The sequence below is a fragment of the Nannospalax galili genome, unplaced genomic scaffold, assembly GCF_000622305.1.
Source record: "Nannospalax galili isolate Female #2095 unplaced genomic scaffold, S.galili_v1.0 scaffold84, whole genome shotgun sequence".
In the NCBI taxonomy this organism is placed as follows: Eukaryota; Metazoa; Chordata; class Mammalia; order Rodentia; family Spalacidae; genus Nannospalax; species Nannospalax galili.
The window spans coordinates 635,817-655,241 of NW_008352272.1; the positions used below are offsets into that span (position 1 = coordinate 635,817).

General features: G+C 45.5%; 1 protein-coding gene across 1 annotated transcript in view; it reads right to left on the minus strand.

The window, feature by feature from the left end:
* The window catches only part of Slc5a11 (solute carrier family 5 member 11), a 92,763-nt gene that overhangs the window by 47,612 nt on the left and 25,726 nt on the right, over window positions 1-19,425 (minus strand). The window contains 3 exon segments of the mRNA XM_008849201.1: window positions 4,530-4,610; window positions 8,930-9,035; window positions 10,367-10,471. Coding sequence (XP_008847423.1) covers window positions 4,530-4,610; window positions 8,930-9,035; window positions 10,367-10,471 — 292 coding nt within the window.

Below are 19,425 nucleotides of genomic sequence, written 5' to 3' on the forward strand. Positions count from 1 at the left end.
GAAATTCTCAATAAATTATTTATTTTTTAAAAAATCAAAAAGAAATTGAGGGGCTGGAGAGATAGCTCGGCGGTTAATAGCACTGGCTGCTCTTCTGGCTGCTCATGCAGAGAACTTGGGTTTGATTCTCAGCACCCACATGGCCACCAACAACCATTCTCCATAACTCCAGTTCCAGAGGAATCCAAAGCCTTCTGATTTTCATGGGCATTGCACATGGGTGCACTTACATACGTGCAGGCAATACACTCATACACATAAAATAAAAATAATAAATAGAATATTTTTTTAAAAAGAAATTGGCCTTTTAAGGTTTCCTACTTTCTCTTGAATCAAATTTAAGAAGTACACTTTCCTGGAAAAGCATTAATTTTAAGGGACTTTTCATATCATTAGCACAAAGCTAGTTGTATCTTTCCCTGGCTGTATCCTGTCTTGGCCCCACTTCGTCCTGACTACCATGACACGAACTGCTCTGTAGTGCCCTCCCCACCATAAAGGACTGAAGTCTCTGAAATTGTGAGCCACACAAATCCTTCCTGTTTCTAAGCTGTTTATGCCAGGCATTCTGTTACAGTTCTGAGAAAACTAACAGACTGTAAAATATCCCTTCGGAAAAGCAGACCCCATCCTGGCATAGGTAATGCCAGAGAAATTTGAAGCCGGTGGTATACTGAAAGCAATCAAAGCAATAACTGAAAATCTAAAGTCAGCTCAGCTCTAACAGAAATTGAACTCGCCTCAACCTCTACATCTCTACTGTCCTATATATTATGTCCAGCACTGAAGAAAAGTGTGAGGTACCCAAGACATTTTCAAAGGACCTATTGTTAAGAAACAAAGCAATTGAGCCAGATGTGGTGGCACATGCCTTTAACCTCAGCACTTGGATGGCAGAGGCGGGTGAATTTCTATGAGTTCCAGGCCAGCTGGAGCTACAATAGTGAGACCCCATTTCAAAAAAAATGAAATAAAAAGAAACAAGCAGCAGACAAAAGCAAACTGACAGATGACCCAGGTATAGAAATATCTGATGGGAGATGAAAACGATGATCAATGAGTTAAAGGCTGTAGGAAAAGTGGACAATATTAGTGACCAGATAGACAATTTTAGCAGAGATAAGTGAGGAAGGATCAAATGAGGCTGAGGGTATAGCTCAGTGGCGGAGAGGTACACACTGTAAGGAGGGGAGTTTGCTCCCCAGAACCTGAAAAGTGAAGGAAGCAGAGGAAGAGGACTGGAGGAAAGAGGAGAGGATCTAACGGAATGCTAGGGTGACACACGGTAACAGATGGCAAATCTCTCCTCAATTGATCCATGCATAGACTCAACACAGTCAAGGAAGTAATCATCAAAAGGGAAGTAGGGCAAAAGAAATGACTCAGTGAAATGCAAAGAAAAAAGACAACAGCAAGACAGGGTCAGATGGTGTGACACGTGGAAGTTGGTGACACTGGAGAAGGGAAAGAGAGGTAATAAAGGTTGGAAGAAATGATGGCTCGAAATTATCCCAAAGTATAGCATTAATCCAGTTTCCCAAACCTCAGAGAGCCTCAATCAAGATAAACATAACCCCTATTTACATCTATCATATTAAAACAACTGAAAAGAAAAGATGAAGCCAGGCATGGTGGTACATGCTTATAATCCCTGCATGTGAGACTCAGAAAAAAAACAAAAAAAAAAAAATTTTTTTTTAATTAAAGAAGAAGAAGAAAAAAAAAGATAAGAAGCCGGGTGTGGTAGGTGTATGCCTTTAATCCTAGCACTTGGGAGGCAGAGGCAGGTGGATCTTTGTGAGATCAAGGCCAGCTTGGTCTACATAGCAAGTTCCAGGCTACAAGGAAGCCCAAAGAAAGCAGGTGAAACTCACAGTCCACAGAGGGAGTAAAAGAATCATACCTCCCCCAAACTATGGGGTACAAAAGGCAAAAGAGAGGTATCTCTAAAGTGCTGGGGAACAAAAATAACAGCCAAAATGTGCTGGATGCTTTAACGTCAATTTGACACACCTGGGTTGAGGGAGCCTCAGTTGGGGATGCCTCCATTGGCCGGCCTGTGGCCATGTCTGTGGGGCATTTTCTTGATTGATGAGTGATGTGGGAGGGCCCAGCCCACTGTGGGTAGTGCCACCCTTAGGCAGGTGGGCCTGTGTTACATAAGAAAGCAAGCTGAGCCAGGGGAGCAAGACAATAAGCAGCATTCCTCCATGGCCTGTGTTCCAGCTCCTGCCTCCAGGTTCCTGCCCTGAGTTCCTACCTTGGGCTCCCTGATGAACTGCGACCTGGGAGTTGTAAGCTGAATAAACCCTTTCCTCCCCAAGTTGGTAGTGGGCAGAGTGTTTTATCACAGCAATGAAGAACAAACTAGGACACAAAATAATATACGGTGAAGAGGTTTTTTTTAAAAAAGAAAAAAAGAATAATAAACAGGGTTGTTTTCAGATACATACTTACTACAAGAAGGAAAGAAATAAAGGTAGCTGAAATAGTTAAAATGAAGGGTTTTTTTTTCACAACAGAGCAAAACAGCTCTTGCTAAAAGGTGATAAGTTATTTCTGCTTTTTGTATTGTGAAGCAAATATATTATTTCATGGTTATGTCTTTGAAATCTCATTTGAAAGACAGAAGCAACATATGCAGAATTCCAGACTGCACTGTATGACACTAAGGCAAAAGTCATCCCAGCTCCCAGGCCCCTCCACAAAGGTACAGCCTCCTTCCCAGCTCTGCTGCTAGCAGCACCAAGATGATGCAGGTTTGAAGGCGGAAGCCACATGCCTGGGTCTGAGTCCTAGGTTGTTGTTGTTTGCTTTTTTTATTTTATGTGTATGAGTGTATTGCCTGCACGTGTGTAAGTGCACCGTGTTGTGCAATGTCCGTGGAGGTCAGAAGAGGGTATCATATCCCCTAGAAGTTATGGATGATTGTTAGTCACCATATGGATGCTGGGGTTCAAATCCAGATCCTTTGCAAGGGCAACCAGTGCTCTTAACTGCTGAGCCATCTCTCCAGCCCTGTTGTTTGTTTGTTTGTTTGTTTTTTAATATAAAGTCTATGTACTCCAGGCTGCCCTTGAACTTCTAGGCTCAAGTGACTGCCGGTCTCCCAAGTACCTGGACTACAGGTATGTACCATCACGCCTGTCTTGAATCTGAGCTGTATTAGCCATGTGACCTCGGGCAAGTTGTTTAGCAGTTACCACCTCAAGGTTTGCCATCTGATAAAGAGAGTAATGGTACTGAATAGTACCCACTCTTGACTACATTGCAGACTCTTTGAATTCACCACAAATGTTCTTTCTCCCTTTGGGGCTCTATCTCAGAATTCCACATCATATTTATTACATGTATCTCCCTAGTTTCCTCCACTGTGTGCTTTGGAAGAATCCTGGTCAGATGTTTTGTGAAATGTCCCTTGCCTTGAGTTTGCCTGGTGCTTGGTCCTTTCTAAGATGTTTGTTTGTTTGTTTGTTTTGGCAAGAAAGTCCCAGTGTCCACATGGTATCCTGCTCAGTGCATTACGTCAGGAGGTACATGGCATCCAGATGTCTTTTACTGGTGGCATTAACCTCAGCCCTCGGTTATGGTGGCTGTGCCAGGTTTCCCACTGTAAAGTGACTACTGTAAAATGACCATTTTCCCCTCATAATTAATACATATCTGGGGTACACTACTTGATACAATGCAAATATGTTATTCACAATTGTTGACCCCACTGACTTGACTCTGTCAAACCATAGCCTGCAACAGTCATTGCTGTGGTGTTCATGGGATGGATTTCCATTCCCCTCACTCCATCTGTGCTGCTTTATTGGAATTCTCTGGTAAGAATTATCCCCTTTTGCTTACTATGTAGTCATTATCCTTATCAGTATCAGAAGAGATCGATTTTTACTTAAAAAAATAATAAGTTTCAGAGCTAAGGAGACAACTCAGTCAGTAAAGTGTTTGTTCAACAAACATGAAACCTAAATTCAGATCCCCAGCACCCATGTGAAAGCTGCATGAGTCTGTAACCCCAAAGCTTGGGGGGTGGCAAGCAGCTCCCCAAAGCTCACTGGCCAGGTAGGGTGTTGAATTGGTGAGCCCCAGGCTCGATGAGAGGTATTGTCTGAAAACTAATGTGACTAAGGAAGACAGCAGACACACTAGACTCTGGCTTGCAAGTGAACAGAGAGAGAGAGAGAGAGAGAGAGAGAGAGAGAGAGAGAGAGAACTCAAGAAAAAAACCCTGAAGAGACAATAGCTAATAAGCCACAATTGGCACACACAAGATGTCAGATGATAACCACGCACAAACATCACACTGTAGTATACCACAGTCACTGCTGACAGCCAACGCAGGGACATACTCTGGTCAGCAGCAAAAGAAATCTGTCCTGCTATATTTGGGATCTGATGTGACCCCCTTAAAAAAATGATTGTGTTGGAACCTTTAAGATCAAAGAATCACCAGGTAGTACAGTAAGTATACTTTCTGACCCTGGGGCTTGCTTACCACAATTATGAAAAAAGCCTCCACTTACTATAGCCCATCAGGGTGAACGCTCCAATGAGCATGATTCCAGTCTGTAGAGCATCTGTGTAGATCACAGCAGCCAGTCCACCTGCAGAGAGGCACACAGGTGAGGATCGGGGACTAATATGGAGCTCAAGGGAGCCCACAAGGTAGAGGTCCCACAGGAGATTTCTTAGGGTTGAAGGGTTGCAAAAATGACTACCTTAGCTCTTCCCTGTGCGCACGAACATTTTGCAGCACTGCTTTGAAACTGCACTTTTCATGCTGAGGTAAAGTTAATTTCGGTGCTTTTGTGATACAGGCCTGGCCCTGTGATACACTGTGACCAATAGAAGAGGGTGCAAGTGCTTGTGTACAGTTCCACACCTCGCCTTCAGGGAGCTCTAGAACCTTGTTTTCTCTCATGTTGCCCAGAGAACAGCATGCTTTAAGAAGCCCACTCTAGGGAACTGTGGTGGCACATGCCTGTAATCCCGGAACTTGGGAGGTGGAGGCACAAGGATCAGGAGAGCTTCAGGAGAGCTCCTGGCCAGCCTTGGTAACACAAGACCCAGTCTTAAAACAATAACAATTAGCAAACAAGTCCTAAGCTCTGTCGTAGAGCACTTGCTGAGTACACTTAAGGTCTTGGGTTCAATCCTCAGCTCTGTTTAATTTAATGGAGGGGAAACTACTGTCTATAGCCCAAGCCAACCAGCCAGTTGACAGAGCCTGTCTGTTTCTGCCAGCTGACCAGGTGTCACCTAACTTCCCTTCCACAAAGCTGAATGAGACCAGCATATCAGGCACCCAGGCAACCCTTGGAACTATGGCATTAGCGAACTATTGTTTAAGCCCTCCAGTGTGTGTGTGTCACATGGCAGTTCCTCATGGATACACAAAGGGGTCTTTGAACCATAGGCTTCAAACTCTAAGCATTTTTAATTTTTATTTTATTTAAAAATTTTTAGATTGGGGCTGGAGAGATGGCTCAGCGGTTAAGAACACTGGTTGTTCTTGCAGAAGAAGACCCAGGTTCGCATCCCAACACCCACATGGCAACTAACAACTGTCCATAATTCCAGTTCCAGGGGATCCGACAACCTCTTCTGACCTCTGCGGCATTGCACGACATGGGTATACTTACCTACATGCAGGCAATACATGCATACACATAAAATAAAAATAATAAATAATTTAAAAAAATTTTAGATTAGCATACACAGTATTAGGTTTCATTATAGCATTTTCAAACGAAATGTGTTCTTAATTCTCCGCTCCACCTCTACCACCCCCTGGCGTCCCTCTACCCCAGCATCCTTCCTTGTAATGTGTGTCCTGTGCCCTCTCCCCTCTTTCAGCCCCTCTTTTTCCCTTTCACGAACACCTTTATCATTCTCTAAAATTATTTTCAAGATTTTCTATTTTATTTTTAAACGTTTTATTGCATTTATTTATTTACTTATTTATGCGGGGGCAGGAGGATATGTGCCATGGTGCTTGTGTGGAGGTTAGAGGACAACTTGGGAGACTCAGTTCTCTCCACCGTGTGGGTTCCAGGAATTAAGCTCATGCTGTCAGCCTTGGTGGCAAGCACCTTTACCCCCTGAACCATCTCTCCAGCCCCAAAACTTTATTTTTATTTTTTTATTTTTATTTTATGTATATGAGTGGCTTGCCTGTATGGCTATAAGTGCGCTACGTGCATGCAATGACCACAGAGGTCAGAAGAGGGCATTAGATCCCCTGGGATAGGAGTTACCGATGGTTGTTAGCTGCTATGTGGGTGCTTAAAACCAACTGAGGTCCTCTGGAAGAGCAGCCAGTGCTCTTAACCACTGAATCATCTCTCCAGCCTCCCCCCACCAGCACCTATTTATTTTATTTTATTTGAAACAAGGTCTCCCGGTAGCCCAAGATGGCCTGGATCTCACTATGTAGACCAGGCTGGCCTGGATCTTACAGAGATTTGCCTGCCTCTGCCTCCTGAGTGCTGGAATTAAAGGTATGTGCCTCCATGCCCAGTTCTCAATACCTTCTTTAAAAACATTTTTTAAAAATGTGTATGAGTATATTGTCTGCATGTATGTAAGTGTACCCATGTCGTGCAATGCCTGGGGAGGTCAGAAGAGGATGTCAGATCTCCTGGAACTGGAATTATGGACAGTTGTTAGCTCCCATGTGGGTGCTGGGAATTGAACCTAGGTCCTCTCCAAGAGCAACCAGTGCTCTTAACCACTGAGCCATCTCTTCAGCCCCAACATCTTTTATTTTTAATGTTGGAAAAAAGAACACATGTTCTAGGTATTCAGAACATCTATAGGGTTCTTGAACACTATCACAGGCCTAAGAGGATTCTTACTGAGTTTGTCCCTAGAAAAACCTTTGTATTGGTGATAAGCCATCAGCATGTGGACAGGGCAGTCTTTCCATTCTCTTCCCTGTGTCTCCCTGTATCTAAGGAGGAAGAAACACTTATCTGTTATCTGATACAAACCTGTTTACCAGAGGGCAAATCATTGTGCAATTTAAAAAAACAAAACCTCAAGAAAAACATGTACATGGGTGTGGTGTCCTTAGCTTGCCCTTCCTGGTCAGCAGGCATGGAATCCTCTCAAGTGGGAGAGGACCTGGCTTGAAATCTGGCCCCAGTTCCTGCTGTTCTCTTCAATGGACCAGAAGTCCTGAGAACATAGTTTGGGACTCATTAGACTCATCCTTATTTCTGTATTAAAGCTATTGAACACTGGCCACTTGCCAGGCACCACAGTGAGCATTTTGTTTCATTGGTCATAGAATATCTGGTGAGCTTTCTACCAGGTCCTATGTGTTAATCAAATGATGTTCCTCCCCTCATAGAGCCCACAGCCTCATAGAGGAGACAGACCCCCCTCCAAATGAGGAACTGAAAGACACACTGTGGTGATAACTAGCCCACTCCTGTCTTCATGATCTGAGCACTTGGCTTCCATTATCTCTGAGAACTTTTTGAAACTTTCCATATTAGCGGCCCACATGTGTTAGGTTATGTCCTTTCCCTGGTTAGAGCCTGCAGTGGTGTTCCAAGGCACTTGGTACCAACTCTAAGGCCTTTTTAATGCCTTCAGAGCTCTGGTCATTTCCCTTCATCAGGCCAACTGCAGAAACCAGCAACAGTGGGTACTTTTACATAAATGGTACCCTGAGTACAGTAAGCACGACCACATAACCACTGGCCCACAGGGCCTTACCCACTTTTCCCCCTGCTATTCTGTAGATGAGGGAAGTGCACCTTCATCCCACAGACGCTACAGTAGCTCTTCCCTCTGCCTGGAATTCTCCTAAGTGTCATTTGTTTGTTTGAAAGATCACCTTTCAACTTTAACTTTATTGCCAATGTTCAGCCCTTAACTGATTAAAATCTTCCCATTATTAGTCTCCATCCCCTCAATCACTTACCAGGTTGTTATAATGCACTCTGATATTATAAATCAATTTCCCTGCCATTATCCATTTCCTCATATCCACTAAAATGGAAGTTCTGCTGGGATCAAGTTTTTGAGGTTTTCTCTTGTTAATTTGGTTTTGGTGGTTTTCTTTTCTTTTTCTTTTTCTTTTTCAGTTGGAGGGGTCTTTTGAGACAGGAGCTATCTCTCTGTATAGCCTGGGCTGGCCTTGAACTTACGATTCTCCTGCTTAAAGCTCTCAAGTGCTGGATTTACAGGAAGGAGCCACCACACCCAGCTTTGAGGTAGAGATTTTTGTCTGTCTGTCTGTTTGCTCTATGTGTGTGATCCACACATAAATGTGTACATATATGTGTATGTACATGCATGCATGTTTGTGGAGAGAACTGCATCAAGAGGAGGCAGAGAAGGATGAATCTGAGTATAGATTAACAGTTACTTGAAGGCCTACTATGTGCTAGGTGTTTTTCTAGGACACAAATCTGAGGAGGGGGAGATAAAACTGCCTAACTCTAGGTTCCAGGATCACAGTAGTTCATTACCCAGCTTCATTTGTATCATGCATGTGAATTCACATTCTCAGCATTTGGTAGCTTCTCAATCCATCCTTCTGGAATCCAGAAATAGGAGAACGTCATGTAGCTGTGGCATGTTTTGTTTATTTGTTGAGAAGGGCCTCCCTACATAGCCAGCTGGTCCCAAACTCATAACCCCCCTGCTTCAGCTTCCTGAGTATTGGGATGATGGAATGGATACACACCATCTTGTCTGCCTTCACTGTGGTACATTTAAATAATTCCTTTTTCTTAACAAGCGACCCTCATCCTTTTGGATAATGGCTTAAAGAAAGTGATTGTTGGGGTAATGGAGTCAGGTTTAATGGATAAGTGGTCCTAGCACACTAGAATACCGGAAGATGTGCCAAGAGGAAGAGGATGGCCCATCAACTCTCTAGCATCACCCAGGCCATGTCCCATGATACCTGCAACAGTGTATAGAGCTGTGATGGCCAACAGCCCTGCTATGGCCAGGTACAGGTCCAGATGTAATGACTGCTGGATGAAGATGGCACCTGCATACATGTCTACCTGTGGGATGGAAAGTCAATGGATGAGTGGACAAGTGGAGGGATGTCTGGATGAACATTCTCAGCAGTTTCCCCAAGACCACGCCCTCTCCCAGGTTCTGATAAATGTGGAAGAGCTATACACACTTCTTCCTTATCCAACTCATCCAGGATCAGAGGGCTCAAGCTGGAGCCCTGTGGGCAGCTAAGTTTGAGACCCCTGTCCTAGGCTCAGGCAGCAACCTTATGGCCTTCATGGGTCTTATTTGGGTCTTCCTATACATCCCCTTCTACACTACGACCTTCGTGCCACCACCAGAGTGACAGCATCTTTCTCCCCCTTAAAGTTCTTGAGTGTCACCAGGCATGGTGGTGTATACCTTTTAATCCCAGCACACAGGAGGCAGAGGCAGGCAGATCTCTGTGAGATCGAGGCCAGCCTGGTCTGCATAGTGAGTTCTAGGCCAGCTGGGGCTACAGGGACACCCTGTCTCAGAAACAACAGCAAAAAAGTTCTTGAGTGGTGCTCTACAGCACATCCAAGCTAGAGCCACACACCAAGCCCTTTAAAATTTGCCTGCATTTGACCTCTTATTCTTCACTTGCTCTGCATTCCCAGGACTTCAGGCTCTCAGAAGTATTTCCTCTCCCCAACCTGCCATATTCACCTGCATCTTTGGCTTGTGCTGGTCCACCCATCTGGAATGCCAATGCCCCTATTTCCAACTGGTGAATTCCTCTTAAAGTGTCTGTAAGTCTCTCCTTACGCCTGTAGCTTCCCGCCAGACTGTAAGTAAGCATCCTAGAAAAGGTGCCTTGAGTCTGGAGCTGGGATTGTCAGTTGTTGCTGTTTGTACTGAATTTCTTCTGCCCCTCTTCCATGCTAGAAAGGATCTTCTCCATCCCCAACAAGTGATATCTGGAGCCGAGTGCCCCAAGCAGCCTGTACCTGGAGGTGGCAGTGGATCTGGTCTTTGTCATGTCCCTGAGATTTGCCCAACCAAAGGTCAGGGTGAGGTGGTCCCAGTCAGCCACCACTCCCTTATCTCAGGAGGAAGATTACAGTCCTATTCAAGGGCTGTGAGTCTGGTTCTTGGATCTCCATTCAGTGACCCCACCATCATGCTGAGCTGTCACCAAAGAAGCTTTGGCAGGGACAGGGCAGGGAGTCCTAGGCTCTGCTTGGCCTTTCCATTAGCTCCTTCTACTCATCTTACTTTCTCCCCCTTGCACCTTCCTCTAACTTCAAACCTGCCAAAGAGGGGAAAGTAGGTGGGGAGGAACTCCCAGAAACAGACTGACTTAGCTTCTCCCACGCTGCAGGACTATGACCTGGCTGTGGCTCCATCTTACCGAGATCTTGGTGAAAATGTAGATGAACAAGTAGAGCACAGCCAGAGTGATGGAGATCCTGTTGCCCCCGAAGCGTCTCCTTAGGTATTCTGGCATTGTCGTTACCTGGGAGTGGCATCATCTGGCTGACTTGGGGCTGATACCTCCCCAGCCCAAACCAGTCCTTCCCCATTCTTTCCTCTCCAAACTTAGAAGCACAGAGGTGTTGGGCTTCTCCATGGGAGACTTAAGAACGATGAGGAGGGCCTGGAGAGATGGCTCAGTAGTTAAGAACACTAGCTTCTCTTGCAGAGGACCTGGATTCAGTTAGTAGCACCCACATGGCAGCTAACAACCATCAGTAACTCCAGTTCCAGGGGATCCAGTGCCCTCTTCTGGCCTCTGTGAGCACTGCATGTATGTGGTGCCCTTACATACATGCAGGCAAAATACTCATACACATAAAATAAAAATAATAAATAAAATATTTTTTTAAAAGAAGGAGGACATGGAAGACAGTAATAGGGTGTGGAGGCATCATGGTTCTATGCAGGACTGTGCACCCAACTACTGGGTGTCTACCTTTAATTAATTAATTAATTAATTAATTAATACTGTATGTACATGCAGACATGCCACAGTGTACATGTGGAGGTCAAATGGTAACTTTTGGCTTGATTCTTTCACCATGTGGGTCCTAAGGATTGAGCTCAGGTTGTCAGGCTTGACAGCAAGTACCTTTACCTGCTGAGCCATCTCATTGCCCCACCCCCAGCTACTGGTAAGTGTTCCCCATCTGTGGGGGTTTGAATAAGAAGTATCCCCAATAGGCTCCAAATATTTGAATGCTTGGCCCCAGTTGGTGGTGCTGTTTGCAGAGGTTTAGAGAGCCTGGCCTTGCTGGAGGGAGCATGTCACTGGGGTGAGCTTTGATACGTCACAGCCTTGGCCCATTTTGAGTTTGCCATCTCTGTTTCCTAGATGGGCTTGATGATGTGAGCACTCAGCTTCCTGCTCCGGCCACCTCTGCTCCCTGCCACGATGGATTCGTACTTTTCTGGGACCATTAGCCAAATAAATGCCTCCTTATAAGTGCCTTCATCATGGTGTTTTATTACAGGCACAAAAAAACAATGAATATACCATCCCAAATTTGCTGAAGACTGAATTTCTTGGCTTAATTTTTTATCTTTAAGCTAGCTTTTTATTTAAATAAGTTTATCTTAAAAGGAAACTTTATTATTTTTTTTACAGTGCTGGGAATTGAACCTGGGTCTCTTGCATGTTAGGTAAGTATTCTACAACTGAGCTACATTCTGATTCCTTTCTTGATATGTCATTAGTTTATAGGAAGACTACTGATTTTTGTGTGTTAATTTTGTATACTGCTACTTTGCTTGTGTTTATCATCTTTAGGAGTTTTCTGGTTCAATTCCTGAAAAGGAAACTTTTAATCACTACTGTAAATGGAAATTTTAAGGGAACCTATAAAATGAATATAGGAATAACATAACAATTCATTTGTCTTCTATTTTCTTTTGGAAACTTACTCTTGCTGAGAGCACTTCACCAAGCCCAGAGACAAATTTTTCCCGAAATTAGACACAGTGGGATATTAGAAAGAGGAGGAGGAGGAAAAGGAGGAGAAGGAGGGGGATATGAAGCTGGGAGGGGGACGGACATGTTGGGGAAGTCAAAAGGGAATTGGAGAGGGGAAATAGGAGTGCATATAATCATAGTGCATTGTATAGGGGGGTAGAGAGATGGCTCAGTGGTTGGGAGCGCTAGTTGCTCTTGCAGAGGACCCAGGTTCAATTTCCAGCACCCACATGACAGCTAACAAGCATCTGTAACTCCAGTTTCAGGGAATCTGATGCCCTCTTCTGACCTCCACAGACACTGCATGACATGGGTACACTTACATACATGCAGTCAATACACTCATACACATAAAATAAAAATAGTAAAAAAAATATTTAAGAAATAATAACATATTGTATAAATACATGAAGTTGTCAGAGAATGCATTGTAAAAGCTTTTCAAAAAGAGGAACAAGAGAGAGCATTGCTTAAGTGCTAAGAGCACACTAGCTGCACGCAAGACTTTGCCCTTTCATCCCCTGATAAGACCAGGGTATCTCATACTGTACCCCATAAATATGTGCAATGATTGCATATCAGTTAACAGCAAAATAAAACTCACTTCAAAAATTAAGAAAAAAAAAAGGCCAAGCAAGACAATATACACTTGTGATTCCAGTACTTAGAAGGCTAAGGTGGAAGGAGAGCGAGTTCAAGGCCATCCTAGGCTACACAGGAAGAATCTGTTTTAAAAGAAAGAGAGCAATCGAGCAAAAGGGGGGCAGGGAGGGAAGGAGGGAGGAAGGAAGGAAGGAAAGTAAAGGGGAAAAGCAGAAAATAAAAGAAAAAACAATAAAATGAAAACAGAACAAAAACCCAGAAAGGCAATGGAGAGGCAGGTTTCACTCCATGTTGCAGTAGTTGGCCCCACAGCCCACACTGTCAATCAGACTCAGAAATCCCCATCTGTGCACACTCCAGACATTGAGAACTTGGTCTGCAGGTCAGCTTTAGCCTGCTCATGCAGAGACACAGGGCTTCTAGGAGCAGAATGTGCAGACTCAAGAGAGGGCAAGAAAGAGTCTGGAGAGATGGTGCAGAGGTTTAGAACATCAGGTGCTCTTATAGAGGACCCGGGTTTGAACAGTTCTTAGCACGCACATGGCAGCTAACAACCATCCGAAACTCCAGTTTCAGGGTATCTGACACCCTCTTCTGGCCTCTTGTAGGCATTGCATAACACAGATGCCCTTACACATAGGCAAAACACTCATACACTTAAATAAATTGGAGAGAGAGAGAGAGAGAGAGAGAGAGAGAGAGAGAGAGAGAATGAACAGAGGGCTTCATCCAAGAGGCCATGGGTTCTGGCAGCTTCTGGATGCCCTGGGTGAGAGCCTGACAGCAAAAGCTGTAACTACCAGCTGGACATGGTGGCACACACCTTTGATCCCAATACTTGGGAGGCACAGGGAGGCAGATTTCTGTGAATCCAGGCCAACTATGGCTATAGGGAGACCCTGTCTCAAAAAGATCGAAAAAAAGATATCACTACCACACAGGACACTCCAGGGGCTGGGCCACACTACTCAGAACCATAATCTGGGTTGTACTTTTTTGGGGGTGTGAAATGTTTTTTCTCTCTCCATCACTTCAGCTGACTGTAACCTCCATTCCCATACTTGGAATTCACTCTGGGACCTCAGACCAACAAATATCATTCCACAGAGGTCCAGATCATGGGTGGAGAAGGATGGAGTGGTGGTGAAAGTCAGAGTACATGTTTCTACATTTGATGATTCATAACTTGGTAGCGTTATCCAAAGGCAGTGGAAGCTGGAAAGCAGGCCTGGTTGGAAGAAGGTCACTGGGGCACACCCTGAGGGTGGATCCTGTCTCCAGCCTCCATGGCTTCCTGCATGCCATGGAGTGGCCTCCTCCACCATGCCTTCCCTCGCCCGTGTTTCTACCTTGCCACAGGTCTCAAAGCAAGGGAGCCAGCTAATTTAAAACGTGTGAAACAGTGAGCGAAGCAAGTCCTTTTCCCCTTTTGTTTCAGGTATTTTGTTGCAGTGATAAAAAATGACTCACACAGACTGGATTGTAACTTGTTTCAACAGTAAGTTGTTGCTGGGTGTGGCGGCACATACCAGTGATCCCCAAATTTGGGAGACCAAAGCAGGAGGATAATGAGTTTGAGGCTAGCCTGGGACACCTAATGAGACCCTATCTCAAAAAAATAAAAATAGCCAGGCATGGTGGTGCACACCTGTACTCCCAGCACTCAGAGGCAGAGGTAGGCCGCTCTCTGTGAGTTCAAGGCCAACCACAGCTACATAGTGAGAGCTCGTCTCAAAAAATGTTTAAATTTAAAAATGAAAGTGTAGAGGCTGAAGAGATGGCCAGGCAGTTAAGAGCACTGACTGCTCTTGCAGAGGACCTGGGTTTGATTCCCAGCACCCACATGGCAGCTAACAACCATCTGTAACTCCAGTTCTGGGGGATTCCGATGCTCTCTTCTGCCTCTGTGGGCATTGCATGACATGGGTGCACTTACATACATGCAGGCAATATGCTCATACACAAAAATAAAAGTAGTAAGTAAATTATTTTTTAAAAAATAAAGTAAAAGGGGCCAGGCGTGGTGGCGCATGCCTTTAATCCCAGCACTCGGGAAGCAGAGGCAGGCAGATCTCTGTGAGTTTGAGGCCAGCCCGGTCTACATAGCAAGGTCCAGGCTAGTTGGGGCTACAGGGAGACCCTGTCACAAAAAGACAAAAAAATAAAGTAAAAGTTGTATATCAACAGCAGAATCTGAATGAATGTTCTGGAATATAGGGGCACTCACTGTACAGTGAGGGTAAGTGTTGATGTATATTTGATTTTTTAAAAGATTTGTTTTATTTTCATTTGTGTATATGTTTGTCTCTATATGTATGTCGTGTGTGTGTCAGAAGGAGGTGACAGATCACCTAGAACTGGTGTTACAGGTGTGGGTGCCGGGGACAGAACTCAGATCCTCTGCAAGAGCAGTGTGCGCTATTAATCACCAAGCCGTCGCTCCAGCCCCTTGGGGTTCTTTTTTTTTTTTTCATATTAAAATATTTGAAAAAAAAAAAAAAAAGAGCTCCAGGAACATCCTGGGGCAGTCCCAGGGAGAATAAACCTTATCTCATCTCAGGAAGCAAGGGATGGGATTCTGATCCTCATGAAAGTCCTGCCTGGGCCTTCTGATTTGCTGCAAGGCAAACCCAGCAGGAAAGTTCCAGAATTATCTCATACTGAACTCTGACACTGTCAGGAAAAATGCAGGGAGAGGTTCAAGCAAGCCTGTCTATTACACTGTGGGAGGTAAGGCCTAATCAGAGTACAGTGGGCATGCCAGTCCACTCAGATAAACGTGCCAAAAAGGACGCTCTGGGCAAGCACTATCTAACCCGTGAATGTCAGACAACTGCCAGCTGGGTTTGGGTCCAGAGCCTTCACTAGCAATTGAACTGGACTCCTCACTGGCTGACATCTTCACTAGCGATTGACCCTGGGTCAATCTAGAAGAGCTGCAACTTCTACCTGCAGGAAATTTCTGGTGTGTTATGAAAGTGGGGATCAGAGGGAAGAGAAAAGAGCAGGAGGAGGGGGGAGGAGGAAGAGGAGGAGAAGAGAGGGACCAAGAACAAAGGAGAGTTTTCTCCATTAGCACCCTGCACAAAAAACCTTTCAGTCTCAGATGTGTCCCTTAATCTAAAGTCTAGGCTATTTAGGAAATGGCCCAATGGTTCAGAAAATCTCGATCACAATACTTTCATGATATATTTCCAAACCATAGCTGGCTTTAGTGAGAAAGATCTGGGGGTTCACACAGGGACCACCCTCTGATGGATGCTGGCTGAATGCTCAGTGGCATACATTTATAATCCCTACACTGAGGAGTTCGAGGTCAGCCTGGGCTGCATAGTGAGACCTTGTCTCAAAAGCTAAAAATAATCCCTACACTTAGGAGTCTGAGGCATGATGAGTTCGAGGTCAGCCTGGGCTGCATAGTGAGACCTTGTCTCAAAAGCTAAAACAAAATAAATTCAGCAAAAGACAGCCACTATCAGAGATTACCACCTGAGTCCCCAGGATCCTGATCAAGGTGGCTCTGCACTGTTACATACTCCTTATCTCCTGATGGTGGAGGCTGGGAGAGAACCCCAGAAACTGTGTCCTTGCTCTAGATCAAATCCAGACTGCCCCTCATCCATGCTTTTGGGAACCCCTTGTTCTTCCTGTGACATCCGCGCCATGCGGCAGCAGCAACTTCTATGCCGTTGGCACCCTCCATTGCTGAGTGAGTGTTTCCGCTCCTTCACTGCCTTCCATCTTCCTAGGCTTTCCCCCTCCTCTGGAAGCAGCTTCAACAGCAGTGTGGAGAACCCACACATGGACACCTTAGTTTTCTCAGCTCCAACAAGTTTGACTTCTCCATTGATGCTTTGAACACAAACTATTTCCCCACAGGCTCATGGGTTGAATGCTGGTTCTCCCACCAAGTAGCATCATTTTGGAAGGTTCTGAAACTTTGGGAAATGTGGCCTAACTTCAGGAAGTAGGTCACTGGGAACATTCCTTTAAAGGTTATACCTGTTCTCTGACCCCTTCCTTTCTCTCTGTTCCCTGCCCAGTAGGAAGTGAAGAACCCCCTCCATCACTCAGTCTGCTGCACAGGCCAAGTGACCATGGACCAAACCCTCTGAAACTATGAACCAAAATCAGCACCTCCTCTCCTAACTTTTTCCCTCAGGCATTTTGGTCAGTGATGAGAAAACTCATTACTTTGGAAACCAATTCCTCTGACCCAAATCTGAGCCTCATCATCTTTAAAACCTCAGCCACCCCTCCCCAAAATTTCCATCAGTGCTACTCTGTTAATCACTGACTCTGATGACTTCTGCTTTGAGACTTGACCAAGACTTCTGATCCCTGATTGGCACCTTGACATTAATTCATTTCAATTAATATTTACTGAGCACCTACTACGTGCCAGGCACTCTTCTGGACTCTAGGAGAAAAGAGAGATTTTGCTCTTCTGGAAGAGATACACAGTTGAGCACAATGGTTCTCAACCAAGGAAGACCTCCCCTCCTCTGGCCCTGGGAGCACTGAGCAATGTCTGGAGACATTTTGGCTGGCACAGTTTTAGAGAGGAGCATTACTGGCAGCAAATGACAGAGACGAGGGATGCTGCCGAACATCCCGAAATGTACAGAACCGTCCCACACCCACATAACGAAGAGTCCAGCCCCAAGTGTCACTAGGGCTGAGGCTGGGAAATCCTGGTCTAGTGGAGGAGAAGTCCATAGTCTAGTGGGAGAGAAGCGTTCACTTAATAACCACACCAGAAGATGCACAAACAGCAGCTGTGGCCAGCACAGCAAAGGAGATTTCTCTTAATTGGGGAGGTCACAAAGGAATCGAGACTCTGAAGGATGACCAGCCAAGGAGGAGAAAGGAAACAGCTAGCAAAGAGGGGAGAGTGTCATAATGGGCCACAAGTGACATGGGGCCTGGTGAGTGTGGGGAGTGGGGTGGGAGGGTGGCACTGGCTAACTCCCATCATGCATCTCAAAACTTGCTTCTTGGCTGGATGCACGCAAGGAGGAAATGATGGAGGAACACTGCAGGTATTGAGTGGGTAGCTGAGGGCTCTGGCTTATTCTCTGTGTTCACAAATAAAGTTAGTCTCTAATGTCAGGTGAGTTTTATTTGACGCTGTCTTCCTGATATAGTAAACAGAATTCTAAGGGCTGGGGAGATGTTGTTGGCAAAGTTTGCTGTGCTAGCATGAGGAGTTAATTTTGAACTCCAGAACCTACATAAAAAGCTGGATTTGGTATATGTTTATAATCCTGGTGCTGGGGAGGTGGAGATAGGAGGGTCCTTGCTGGCCAAACAGCCTAGTGAACTTGTTGAGCGCCAGGTCCCAGTGAGAGACTCTTGTCTCAAAAAACAAGCTAGATAGCTCTGAGAAACAACACCAAAGATTGACCTCTGACCTCCACATGCATGTGCACACATGTATACCTACATATACACATGCACATACACATACATGCACCCATAATAATAAATAAATAAAAATAATAATAAATTCTAGGTGGATAATAGCAAATGTGGAAAGTTCCAAAAGGTAATATATAGGAAAATATCTTTATGCTTTGGAGTAGGAAAGGAGTGTTGCTTCTTTTTGAGACATGGCCTCACTCTATAGCCCAGGCTAGCCTGGATATCTCACTATGTAATCCAGGCTGGCCTGGAACTCATTACAGTCCTCCCATTCAGCCTCCTGAGTGCTAGGATAACAGGCATGAACCAGCATACCCAGCTAGGAAAAGATGTTTTCAAACAAGACAATGAAGGAAAGGGTGAGCAGTAGGACTATAGTAAAACTGAAATCTGGTGTGTATGTGTGTGTGTGTGTGTGTGTGTTTCCATTTTAAGACTTCCATTTAAGATTTTAAATCTTTTTTTTCCTTTTGAACTCTGTGGAAAAGCACTGGTAAGAAAGTGAAATGCTGCAGGCATCCACCATAACTTTAACCCCAGCACTAGGGAGGCAGAAACAGGTGAATCCCTATGAGTTCAAGACCAGCCTGGTTTGCATAGCGAGTTCTAGGCAAGCCAGGACTTACAGTAAAATTCTGTCTTAAAAATAAAATAAAATGAGCTCTCTCTGACCCCCAGGCCTCTCTCTGGGGTAAGTCCATCGTGCCCTCTGGGCCTTGAGTCCCCCAGCCTCATTCACCCTCCCATCTCCCCCACAGGTCTCTCCTCCTAGCCTGGGTCCTGTCCCATTCCTTGTCTTGGGGCCCCAGATACCTGGTGAACCACTACTGCTTCCTGATCCTTTTCATCCAGACCAACTCAGTGCCTTCTCTGGTCTCCTGGAGCACTCTGGGCCTGGCCCCGCCCTCACCTCCCTCTGCTTCCCTGGGCCTGCAGGACCTGCAGGCCTCTCTCCTACCCACATGCCTCTCTCCAGGGTAAGTCCATTGCACCCTCCACGCCTTGACTCCCCCAGTCTCATTCACCCTCCCATCTCCCACACTGGTCTCTCCTCCTAGCCTGGGTCCTGTCCTATTCCTTGTCTTGGCACCCCAGACACCAGGGGAAACATCACTGCTTCCTGATCCTTTGCATCCAGACCAACTCAGTGCCTTCTTGGGTCCCCAGGAGCACTCTTGGGCTGGCTCCGCTCTCACCTCCCTCTACTTCCCTGGGCCTGCACCACTTACCAGTCTCTTTCCAGGACACTGGGACTGACCTTTCCTCTTCCTGATCCTTTGCATCCAGACCAACCCAGCTCCTCAGTGCAGTCCCCAGGAGCCCTTGGGGCCACTTCCCGCCCCCATCTGCCTTTGCATCTCTAGGTGGCATAGCCACCAGCTGCCCTAGACCAGCATCTTTCTTAGGCCCGGCTCCCAGGCCAGTCCAACCCCCAAATTCCTGAGGCCAAAATC